The sequence below is a fragment of the Trachurus trachurus genome, assembly GCF_905171665.1.
Source record: "Trachurus trachurus genome assembly, chromosome: 11".
NCBI classification, from domain to species: Eukaryota; Metazoa; Chordata; class Actinopteri; order Carangiformes; family Carangidae; genus Trachurus; species Trachurus trachurus.
Window position 1 is genome coordinate 6,603,528 of NC_139904.1, and position 13,068 is coordinate 6,616,595.

The following is a 13,068-nucleotide window of genomic DNA, read 5'->3' on the forward strand; positions in this document are numbered from 1 at the left end:
TTGTCCTGAAAAAAGATACCGAACATGGTAAAAAAAGAAAAAGTATGTCGTCTATAAAGGCAAAATCAAAAGTATTCAAAAGCGACCAAAACAGTCTCAGACCTCTAAGGGTTAAACAATGTTTGTTTTACACATTAGTTCATTGAAGATTGTTCCAGAAATACAACTGTTTCACAATTTCATTTCAACATAAAAGACCCTTTAAGATTGAATTTCCTCTGAGTCTCAGAATAAATCTCAGATGTTTTATAGTAAGATTATTCAACATCTGAGGTTTGAGTAAACGAGAACATGTGTTGATGATTCTTCCAGCTCTGTTGGGTAGAAAATATTGATTTTCACAAATGTTAAATGTATTTCTCCAAAGCCTCGACACAGCAGCGTCTCAGTCGCAACAGATTTTTCTTCCATGTATTGTGTGGTTTACAGCTTGTGATCAATAATAACACACAACATGTTTGTGCAATTAACTCTTTCCTTTTCTATTTTAACCTCAGTGTGACTCCCTTCTGCCTGTTTATGACACGTGTGAATCCAGGTTTTCCACACGTCTGTGCAAACTCCTTTTCACCGTTATTGTTGTTTTTCCTTTTCTTCTTTTTTTTTTTGTTTGTTTTGTTCCCTCATCATCGGTGTGATTTTATTCTCATGGTAATAATATCCAGAATATTCTGCTTATTCATGTGCTCAAAGCGGAGCCTGGTGATTGAGGTGTGTGCTGGTGCATACAGAGAGCTCATCCAAAGTGACCTCAGCCTCAATATGAACCAGAATTTACTTTGTGCATGGAAAACCCACTCAAGGACTCGTTCTTTGTGCGGTCGGTTCACCTGCAGCAGCCCGGCGGCTTTCATCTCTCTCCGTCCGCGTGACACTGCATCTAGACAGAGCAGCACAGAGTCCCGTCGTGTTCAGAGAGGCGGGAGTTGATCGTCATTCGCGCCCGTGACCTTTTTCCACTCTTGTCTCCACAGACTCACACCTTATTCTCCCTGCTGGGGCTAAGTCATGCTTATGTAACCAGTATCGGCAAACTGGTGGGGGTGGTGGCGCTGAAAGAGGTAAGAAACTTTTATTTGTTGTTGTCGTCTAATGGAGGTCACTAAGAACCAAAAGCTAAGCTGTAAATAAATTACGTTCTCATTGATCTGAGGCCAAAAAAGCTTTTTTTTTTTTTTTTTCTTCCATTTTCAACACAGAGGTCTTCCCTCTAATTAAATAAATGTAAAAAATCCAGTTTTTGCTCCTAATTTGGTTTTTGAATTATGTGTGTGAGTGTTTGTTAACGTGATCAATAACCTGTGTGTTTCTGTCTCTGTCTCCTTCTCTTGTGTCACTCCATCATCCCTGAAACCTCCTTTCCTTCCTTCCTTCCTTCCTTCCTTCCTTCCTTCCTTCCTTCCTTCCTTCCTTCCTTCCTTCCTTCCTTCCTTCCTTCCTTCCTTCCTTCCTTCCTTCCTTCCTTTCCTACCTCCTCTCATCTAAACATCTAAACTTCCTGTCCCTGTACTTTCATGATAACCAACTTTTCCTCCGTTTATTTCTTCCTCCTCCTCCCCCTCTTCTTCCTCTTCTTTCTCTTTCCCCTCCTCTTCCTCCTCTTCTTTCTCCTTCTCCTCCTCTTCTTCCTCCTCTTCGTCCTCCTCCTCCTCTTCTTTCTCCTTCTCCTCCTCTTCTTTCTCCTTCTCCTCCTCTTCTTCCTCCTCCTCCTCCTCCTCTTCTTCCTCCTCCTCCTCCTCTTCCTCCTCCTCCTCCTCCTCCTCCTCATCTTCCTCCTCCTCCCCCTCCTCCTCCTCCTCCTCCTCCTCCTCCTCCTCCTCCCCCTCCTCTTCTTCCTCCTCCTCCTCCTCTTCCTCCTCCTCCTCCTCCTCCTCCTCCTCCTCCTCCTCTTCTTCCTCCTCCCCCTCCTCCTCCTCCTCCTCCTCCTCCTCTCCTCCTCTTCTTCCTCCTCCTCCTCCTCTTCCTCCTCCCCCTCCTCCTCCTCTTCCTCCTCCTCCTCCTCCTCCAGCTCCAGAAGGCCATCGAGGGCTCCACCCGCTCCGGCGTGCGGCTGCGTCCTCCTCTCGCCAGCTTCCGCGACATCAGCAACCACAAACCTCCTCCGCCCACTTCTCCTCCCTCTGCTCCCTCTGCTCCCTCCTCCCCCACCTCCTCCCTCTCCCCTGCTCCTTCGGCCTCGGCTGCTCCGCTGCCACCACCCGCCACCACTGCCCCCTCCTCCTCCTCCTCTCCTCCTCACCTCCATCACCACCATGACCACCACCACCACCACCACCCCCATCCCCACATGAGTGAGATGGAGGTGTGGATCGAGGGCGGGCCGAGGGAGGCGGGGGAGACCACCACCAGCAGCAGCAGCAGCAGCAGCTCGGATGAAGGCTCGGCCAGTCGGAGCTGCAGCTACAACAGCAACCTTAACCTCCCTCCCTCCTCCACTCCTCCCCCTGTACCTTCTTCCTCCACTCCACCTCCACCTCCTTCTCCCTCCTCTACCTCCATCCCCCTCTCCACCCTCAGGCAACTCCTGGACGGGGGCGAGGACAGCGACGACGAGCCAATGGTTTAGTTAGAGCAGATGAAAAAGAGCGACGGTCGTGTTTTCTTTTCTTTTTTTTTTCTTTTTTTTTTATAATGAAAACTTTTTTAATGGTGTGAGTTTTTCCTTCTGTTTTTAATTTGTTGCTCTGGTCTTTTGGACATTTTACCTCGTTATCCCACCGCTGCTGATTCTGTCTGCTCCTCCTGTCACAGACCTTTCTCCTCCCTCGACCTCTCTGTTTCTTTAATGAGCTCTCTCTATCTGTACATTTCTCCATACTCGTCCTTGCGACACTTTCTCCCTCATTCTCTCCGCTTCTCATTGTTTTGTTTTTTTTAGTCCCACACGTACAGTCTCACAGGTTCAGTCACTTTGGGTTAAACACAAACTCTTCTTAATCTTCAGGCCAAAGAATTTACTGTTTACTCCAGGATTACCTTCTTGTTAGAGCAGCCCAGACAGCTTAAAGACAACAACAGCCTCGCCGCTGAAACCTGAAATAAATCATCTCATTGTTAGTGGCTCAAGTCGGATGTGGGCTGTACTGTAGGTTTTAACGCCTATTTTCTAGTTGGTGTTTTCACTTTCTACTTCCCCTGTCTGGTGCTGGTTTCAACATCCCATCCAATACAGGAAACAACCGCAGCTTACTCTGTGAAAATGAAATATTTTGAGGCGTGCAATCACACAACTGACCCACGTAGTATGTGCTGTTTTTTTTGCTTTTTTTCCCCTTTCCTTCGCTGTTTTTATGACAAAATTATTTCCCCTCTGATGCTATTTTGCCGCAGCATCATGGTCACTGCAATATGATTGTGATTGGTCTGCAGAAATGCAAGCAAGCCGAGGCAATTTTTCCCAAATAGCGAATGATAATGGAAGCAGCCAGACCATTCTCCAGCACTAACGCAGCACTGTGGACATGAGGTCTTGTTATGTAAGACTAGTGGCTCTATATTTATATATCAATTTGATTCAGATTCACAAACTTCCGATACAATTCAATTTCAGGTCTGATTGGATATTGATTCATTTAGAGATATTTCAGTTTTATATCAATTTTGCTCAGTTATGAAGGAGATTTGCACAGAACTAAGAAAGATGAAACTCTCTAACCTGGTGCATTATCAAAAATATCAATGTTTACATAAAGAATTGGCCCAAAAGCAGTTAACGTTAATGCACATTTATTTAATGTGAACCACTACAGAATTCAACAGTGCAACTCTTCACTACAGTTGTGGGTGGCACAGATCTAACAGAGGAAACAAGAAATGGCATACGTTAAAAGATCAATCTAAGGACTTTATGAATCAATATCAGATCTTTTAAACGATTTTCTAAACCCAGCCCTAGTGTTCCTTTCACATTGAGGACAGACTTTAGATTATAACACTGATTTGTGTTGTTCCTCCTTGGATTTGGGTGAATTGGACCCATCTCTCACTGCTCTCCAGTAGTAAACAGGCTGCATCATTTGTGTTTTTATTGGTGTGATACATTATGTGGAGGAGTAACACACAGACCTGAGCAGCCAGGTGAACCCAGTGTGTCCCTGCACAGCACTCCTGCATTACCTGATCGTTTACGTGTCTTTAAAAAAAGGTTTTTATCGGATGAGAGCAGGAGCTATTGATTTTCTTTTTCTTCTTCTTCTTCCTCTTCTTTTTTTTTTTTTTTTTTTTTAAACTGGCAACAGACCATCTGGATAGCGGTAGACTAATGGAGCTGCTCAGTCCACTGTGGAAGATTGGCCAAAGCCCCAAAACGACCTCCAAATTGTGTGGTGACCTTGTGGATGCAGCCTCAGAGCTCATCTCATCACGGTTAAGTTGATAGATGGTGAAGCTAAAGGCGGCTGACGACAGCCAAACCCCCACTGCAGAAATCTGGTGTGTATGTGTGGTTGTTTTTTTGTTTTGTTTTTTTTAGTCTCCTTGACAACAAGGATGCCTCCCAGATTTAACAAGAAAACCACTTAGGAGTATTTTAGATAATTTACACTGAATGCGATATCTGTCATCCTGGACTGGTTAATGTTTATGTCTTAACTTTTAGTGGATTGTCCTCTTGATTTTTTTTTTTTTCTACAGATTTAATGAACAGAAAATTTCCCACCCTCTTAAAGTCGGTTACTGCTGATCAGACTGTGCGTCTTCGTGTTAAATCTTCTATCTTAATAACTGCATTTATACGTTGTTGAACTTTTCTCTTTGTGGTGCACTCGTCCTTTTTTTTTCCCTTTATCGCTCCATCTCCTCTTACACTCTTATCTCCTCCTCATCTTCTGGACTCAGTTTCTCAGGTGCTGCCTTGAAAGTCTTTAAACCTGCAGATTTAACAAAAAGCTTTTTTTTTTTCTCCTGTGTCTGGGTGAATTAAAATGTGTGTCTTTTCTTAAAGGGTGCGTGTGTGGGGGGCGGGGGGGAGAGGGTCTATGTTGATTTCTTTTGTCCGTCCGTGGTTGTGGTTAATGTATTTATTTATTCATCTTTTAGTAGCCTCAAATGTTATCTCGAAAAAATTTCTAAAACTGTGAACAGTGTAGTTAAATAAAGTTTATTAAGTGAAATGCTTGAATTGTCCGTCCTCATGTTTTTATGTAGAGGCCAGAGACCAGGACAGGAGGCAGGCAGCACATTTTACTGTAACTACAGGCAGCACGAGGAACAGTTTCTCTTTTACTCAACGTCTTGGACCAAGAGCTGAACTCAGTCAAGGTACGGTAGAGATATTGATTTTTGCATCAGAAATATTGCAGGATTTTTCCACAGATGGCAATAACACAGTATAAAAAGATTTTATTATTTCATTTCACCTTAACTTTTTGATATAAACTAACTCAGAGACTCAGGTACAGTATACACATTTTAGTATATTTGATATTTACACTTCTGATGTTTTATATTGGGTATTATCGTCAATAAGATTTAAAAAGGATCTATGCAGGATTTTTAGCTTAGCTACGCTACATTTGTACCTTAATTAAACAGCTTCAGAGTCCTAGTGCTGGTTTAATAAATTGCTTGTAACTTGTTACAGGGTGAATGAAAAAAAAAGAAACATAAAGAAATCCTTTAGATTTCCAGTCTTTATCTCGGCTCAAATCAGTTTCACATCGTTGGAGCCCACAAATATAAGGTAAGTTTTGCAAATACCAAATATGTTTGATATTTAGATTTCAGATTGGGGGGTCTCTGACTTAATCTGGAGTTCAGGGAAACCAGAGGAACTATGCAAGATATTTACTTACTATATTAAACAGTTGCGGAGTAACTGTGGTGGTTAAATAACTTGTTCCAGGGAGAATGGAGGCTCTCTGCCTTCCACCTAGCGTCTCTTGGCTGAAAACCATCTTGCAAGATCAGAGCCTCTGACCTGGTGTCCCAGCTCTCGTCTCTGCGACACCGTGACACAAATGCGCCCTGTAACCCATAATCTCTTGTTTATGACAGATAAGACTACACAAATATACACATCGTAACATCGTTTACGATATATAACGTTATGTGGTGCTCAATTAATTGATTTCTCGCCAGCTTCATTGTAAACAAATGCACATGGCCGAGAGGAGGGTTAGCAAGACAGAGTGTGACCGAACTTGCATGGTTCCCTTTTAAACTAACTTCTCTCAGCCTCTCTCTGAAGTTCCTGTAACATAAGGTTGGTATCAGCCAATCAGAAGATAGTAGACTCTGAGCCGCTGTTCTGATTGGCTGACTATCTTATGAGTGAACCGTAACCAGTGTTGGGAACGTTACTTTAAAAAAGTAATTAGTTATAGTTACTAATTACTTCTCCCAAAAAGTAACTGAGTTAGTAACTCCACTACTTCACTATAATAATAACTAGTTACCAGGGAAAGTTACTTTTTCTTTCTTTTTTTTAAGTTTAAATATGTCGAATTTGGATTTTTTTCTCTAATTTTTAAATTGTATTTTATTGTTTTCATATATTTCACTGAATTATGGAACGCGAGTGTGTGTTTTATTGAAAGCGAGGCTGGTGTGCCTATGAAAATAGGTTACAGTGGGTTTTTTAAGTGCTGTGGCTACAAGCAAATCTCATATTGTCTCTACAAAGACAACAAAGACCTTTTTAAATGTGAAAACAGCGGAGACCTAGGCGAAACATCGAAATTAATTTATTCATGGCCACATTAAGTGAAATTATTAACTTTACCGATTATCCATCTGATTATCTGTCCTGCTGCGAGCGCACAACTTCTCAGGGTATCCGCGGATCCTTAAAAAGTCTTAAATTCGTATGTATGTGTAATGTATCTAAAATTAAGGCTTAAAAAGTATTAAATTTATTAGAAAATTCTAAGATGGTCTTAAATATATAATACACAGCATCATAAAATATGTATGCACTTAAACTTTTATATGAAATAACAGGGTATCCGCGGGGTCTTAAAAAGTCTAAAATGTGAAAATCTAAATTTTAGGTCTTAAAATGTCTTAAATTTGTTGAATTATTGTGTTCAAGTCTTAAATAATTTTAGACAGGTCTTACATTTTCTTATGCCCACCATGGGCGAGCATTTCACTCGCATTTGCCCCTAAAAAAAACAAACATGTGTGAACGGGGAAAATCACAAAAAGAGCACAACCTGCGATTGGTCAAAAACTACAAATCCCACAATTCTCTGGCCTCAACAATAACAGTAGTTAGTGTAAGTAAGGGAGAGTGGAGCTGTCGGTGAAAAGAGGAAACAACGCCACGTCTGGTCCTGTTCTATGTTGTTGGTTCACACCGTCACCGTTTATTCGTTACGTCCGCGGTGTAAAAGGCCGTGACGCAAAGACGCGATTAGGCGCGAGACGCGGTAGACGCGACTTTTTTTTTTTTGCGACGCAATACACGCGATTCTTTCAAGATTCTTTTGGGGCGACGGGACCCTCGCGTCTTCGTCTATTTCATCGTGTTTGAGGAACGCTTTTTTTTCGCTCGAGTTCTGACGCGCGACCAAACGCGAGATACGCGATTTAACGCTCGTTTTGACTCGTGACCATTTTGTGTAAATTCGCGTCTTCACGAGCCCGCCCATTTTCACAACAACAACAACAACATTTCTGCTCTCATCAACCATGGTTGAGGTCACAACGCTGCGCTGTAGCTGCTCTGGAAGTCCGAGACACTGAGGCATGGATTATATTATCGGTCTGAGGCCAAACGCCGCCACACTGTCGTCGCTGTGTCGGACTGTTTGGATTTAATGAAGAAGCTGCACAGCGTCCTGCTGTGCTACCGGAGCCAAGGCCGGATTAACCAATTGGGCAATTGCCCAGGGGTCCGCGACCTCTGAAGGGCCCAGGGCAGTGAGGGCATAAGCAAAATATCTGATTATCTCTCGCTTATTTGTTAAATTGTCCGCCGGAGCCGCTGCGCTGCACCGTCTATGCACCGCACAGAAAACCCTGCACCTGCCTGTGACTGTGTCTGTGACATGAGCTGAGACGGCTGAGACCCTCTCCTCATTGGTCAGCCCGTGAAGGCTGGTCAAAGGTGACGCAAATCAACGTGCACTGAGCGGGGAGTGTCAAGCAACTCAAAAAAATGCAAAGATGGAGAAACTAAGTGGGAGCGCTGAACGGAAATTAAAAAAGGAGAAGGACATCAGAAACACAGGAAGTTATACCGAAAATAGGTAATTTCTTCACTCTAGTTAACGTTAGGCTACCAACTCTTCTGCTACGGCAGCTTCCGTCAACGAGCCGGGCAGCTCAGCTAGCCAGGACGGCCTGAAGTCTCCTCCGTTCACGTTCATCCGTGAGAACAGCTGCCGAGGCGGCGCCGTCCACCGGACCGACCGGAGCTCAGACCGACCGGAGACCGCGGTGCGCGCAGAGGAAATGTTGTGATTGACTGGGAGTGAATTGCTGCGCGGCCAGCCCAGTATTGGTGAGTGACAGCTATTCATCATCATGCTGCCTTTATGGCGCTAGGCTGTGCATTCAGCATGTTTCTTTATTTTATTCAAACCGAACAATAACTAGAAAACCCGCTATTGTTGTGCCGCCGGATCTCTATAGATGGTGAAGAGTGTCATAAGGTTGTTGTTGTTGTTGTTGTCGTCGTCGTCATCATAAGGTTGTTGTCATAGAATGGATCTGATCCCTAACAGTCTGTCTGTGTGTCTCCGTTGTGGCCTTCAGTAGGCTACTGAGTTGTTTGCTGCTCCCTCCTTGTTCTCATTTGCTCTGAGTTTGCTTTTGTCATCTCATGATGTGGATTCTTAGCTTATATTCTTCATTTAGGCTTGTGTGATTGCTACAGTGCATCCCTGATGAACACATCACTAACAATAGAAAACACTATAACTTGATAGTCCTGTAGAATTCTGAGGTGACAAGTTAATTTCTCTGAAAAATGAGCTCAGAACCAAAATGTTACTTGATTCTAGTAGATTATGGAGTGTCTTGTCTGTTGACTTCCTCTGTGATGGCTCTATCAATTCAGTACAATATAATATTTGTGTTGTTAAATAAATATTGAATGCTTTGAAAGTGGTTGCTTATTTATTTTTGTGTGAAAATGGAGGACACTTTCCTCTCTTTCTATGTAGTGGGTCAATTTTGCCAGATTATACTGATGCTGATGTGTTTTGTTTTCATAGCATCATATGTGAGTGAGTGGCTTTGACAAGAGGACATTGTGGTGTATTTGTAGTTCTGAGCATTTGCACATCTGCACATCAAAGTGCACTTAATGACAGTTAGATATTGAAGTATTGAGTATATTTACTGTGTATTACTGGAATTTATTCTGTATTTTGACAGATTATAGTGATCCTGGGGTCGTGATGATGGGGCCCTTGAATATTGTTGCCCAGGGTACGGCGAAGTGTTAATCTGGCCCTAGTTAGATTACTCGTTACTGAAAAAAATAACGCCGTTAGTATTCCCATCACTGACGTAACCTTTTAAAACTGTTAATATAGAACCTAGAGCTGCTTTATAATCAAAAATATGTGCAGTTTTGATTAAACTAGCCACAAAAAAAAAACATTTCTTTTCTTTGTGACCATAAAATTAATAAAAGTTTCTAGTTTAAGTTGAGCACCTTAAGCCAGTTTGATGGTCTGCTGTGTTATACTTTATTTTGACAGGATGACGGTCTCGTATCCGCCGGTGTTTTCATGCCTTACTGGCTTTTTATCCCGTTCCTTTGTTTTAAAGAGTAGGTGTCCTTTATTTATTCAGTGTTGCTCTGCAGGGAAGTGAAAGTGATGCTTAGCTCATTGTGTGAGACTTTCTTTCTGTGATGTGATGTGGTGGGCACAGGCTCTGCAGTGGTAATTTAAAGTGACAACAGTGAACACCAACGTAATTATTCATCATGACTGACGTCTCAGTCATTTGGATCTGACAGAAATACCATAGTTAGTTTCACTCGTGCTCAAAAAAGGACAATGCATTTTTTTTTCTTTTTCCTCCGCTCTTCATTCTGCACAAAAAGGTGTTGCTTATTTTAAGCTTGTGCTCCTCTGATGTGATCTGAGTGTGCGCTGTGGATGAGGATGAGATCTGTGAGCAACAAGAGGACAAATAGAGGACGGATGATAATCGCAGCGATCAGGGCATCGAGGTCTTGATCAGCGGAGTGTAAGAGTGAATCGGCCTCTCAAGCAGCTGCAGCCGGAGACTTTTAGAGGAGACGATGCTTAAAGTAATGTCACAGTAAAAGCTTGATTCCCCTCTTTATGTGTCCACAGGTTTGATCGTTTAGTGCCCTCCCATTCTCTGTCCGTGATCTGAAGGAGCATTAACACAAAGGCACACACAAAAGCCTCAATAGGAACTCAAAGGATAATAGCACTTAAATGGACGAGGGCACTTCTCTGCCTCCAGACAGTGATGAAGTCTTAACGCGGCCCAGTGTAATGAATGGGGCTGTAGCGGTGATCAGTTAAAGTGTTTTAGTGGAATTGATGACTACAAGAACTATTGCAGCCCTGTGGAGAAAACCTTTCACCTTCACACTGCAGCTTTAGGACATGTTCTTCCTCTTTTTTTTTTTTTACTCAGGGTTAGAAATAGGAGAAAATAAACCAGGAATTAAACTCTTGAGTTATTGCAGTGGTTGTGATGGTTTAGGCTGAGCAGTGGGCCAGCAGCATTATCTCAACAGACACATGTGCATGTGCTCTTTTATAAATGTTATCACTGAAGCTGCTTTTTCTGCCTCCAAAGAAAAGACGGAGGATTTGTGTATCGTGAACACCACATCTCAGTAACTTCACCTCGAGGCAATTTCTTCAAATTTCACACAATCGCTCACTTGCACTCGGAGATGAAGTGATCCAATTTTAGTTGTGAAAAGGTCAAAGTTCAAGCTCACGATGCCCTTGTGTTATCAGCAAATAAATGCCCTGAGGGAATTTCATTACGCCTGCCTCAAACATGCAAGACTTGGACTTTAGAGATTAAAAGGTCAAAGGTCATAGTGACCTCTGCAGTTCATGCACCAATTATGGCATAATTTAAAGAGGAACTATGCAGGATTTGTATCTTAACTATGCTACATTTTTACTTCAATTAAACAGCTTTGGAGTAATTGTGAAAACCAACCTTTTAAGATCAGAGCCTCCGACTCGGTGTCCCAGCTCTCGTCTCTGCAGCACTGACACACAAACACGTCCTGTAACCCGTAATCTCTTGTTTACGACAGATTAAACTACACAAATATACATGTTGTAACATCGTATAACATTATCTACTGCTATATTGATTGATTTCTCGCCGGCTTCGTTATAAACAAATGCACATGGTCAGGAGGAGGGTTAGCAACACAGAGGAAAAGCGACCGGACTTGCATAGTTCCTCTTTAACTCAAATATCTGACAGGATAAAATGACAATGTGATGATATTTTATATTCAAACAGAAAAGGGTAAACTTCAGTGTGACACTTTTCCTACATGAGGAATTCTTAGTGCAGTGGTGTTAAATGTGCGGCCTGCAGAGTGTCCAATCCAGCCCTCAGGATGAATCTACCAAGTGTGAAAATTACATAGAACACAGAAGAGGCATAATATTGTTGAAATTGCACATATTTCTTATCAAGAAAATCCAGGTTGTTCATAATGTTTTGTAAAAGGATAGCTCATTAACTGTAAACATCTTAATAATGTACTAAAACAAAGAGAAGAGCCATTATTTTACTGGTCCGGCCCACTTGAGATCAAATTGCGCTGTATGTGGCCCCTGAACTAAAGTGAGTTTGACAGGCCTGGATTAGAGGAAGCCATGCTAATGCTAATGCTAACTGGTTTGACTCCAGGTATGAGGGGGTTAAAGTTGGGACTGCATTAGTCTCAGACCTGGTATTAAAATCTGTCTCAGGTGATCAGACAACGTTGAATCCAGGTGTGAACAGAAGTACCAACCTGTGTGTGTGTGTGTGTGTGTGTGTGTGTGTGTGTGTGTGTGTGTGTGTGTGTGTGTGTGTGTGTGTGTGTGTGTGTGTGTGTGTGTGTGTGTGTGTGTGTGTGTGTGTGTGTGTGTGTGTGTGTGTTTGCACTAAAGTGACACGTTGGGACAAAACAGCACCAAGGAGAATGTGTTTCCCAGAATATATATATTTTACACACAAACAAAGCTACATTCATACAAACATACATACACACATACTATACATACATACAATCTTACATTCATACAAATACATATCGGTTTATTGGATTTTTTCTTTTATTATAAAAGGCAATTTGATATATTATTACTTTGTATACTGTGTTACACTGTTAGGGCTAGGTCACTGTTAAAAAGCATGCACTTTCTTTTGGTTGTGTCCAGATCACCTGTTTGCAAGTAACTCTGAGTGCACGCCACGCGCTCATCAGCCCAGACTGGGTTCACAGCGTCAGAACCGCTCACTTAGGGCTCAGACAAGCTGTCAATCAACCAATCAATCAATCAATCAATCAAACCAAAACTCATTCAGAAAGTCACACAGCTCCAGGTAGAGTTTCACACATCTCTCAGGTGCACTCAGAGTCATTTGCAAATACTGTTTGAAGTCTGGCTGTGTCTATGTTTGTTGTATTGCACTGAATTTTTTAACTAGGCCTCTTCTTCTTTTTCTTCTTTTTCTTCTTCTTCTTCTTTTTGTCCTACCTTTTTTATTTTTATTTTGTTTTATTTCATTTTTTTGAGAATTCACATCCATCTGTTCGCCCACTTGTTTGGCTTCCAGTCCCCTCGGTCCACTCCAAACTTTTTCCGTTAATCCGTCTCATCCTCTCGCAGATTGTTTCAGCAGTCACTGAATTCAAGTCTGTCATCTGCCTCAGAGTTTCACATACGTAATATTCCACATGTCCCCATGGAAACAACAGTTTGTGTACATTACATCCCATATTCCACCTGATAAAAAGTCTTCTGTTTCCTCTCACTCGAAAAGTGGGTAAATAGTTGGGAAGAGGTGGGGTGGGGGGAGGGGGGTGGGATAATAGCTTGATTGATTATTGGAGTATTTATTTCCTGTTTCCTCGGTCAGTCTGTTTGTGACCCGTATTATGAT

At 42.3% G+C, this 13,068-nt stretch overlaps 1 protein-coding gene across 1 annotated transcript in view; it reads left to right on the forward strand.

Annotated features, from left to right (window-relative positions):
- Positions 1-4,936, forward strand: part of LOC310993876 (chloride channel protein 1-like) — a 42,815-nt gene extending 37,879 nt beyond the window's left edge. The window contains exons 23-25 of the mRNA XM_083982359.1: positions 975-1,061; positions 2,009-2,179; positions 2,297-4,936. Coding sequence (XP_083838485.1) covers positions 975-1,061; positions 2,009-2,179; positions 2,297-2,566 — 528 coding nt within the window. The 3' untranslated portion in view covers positions 2,567-4,936. The remainder of the gene's footprint in view (positions 1-974; positions 1,062-2,008; positions 2,180-2,296) is intronic.
- The last annotated feature ends 8,132 nt before the right edge of the window (positions 4,937-13,068 follow it).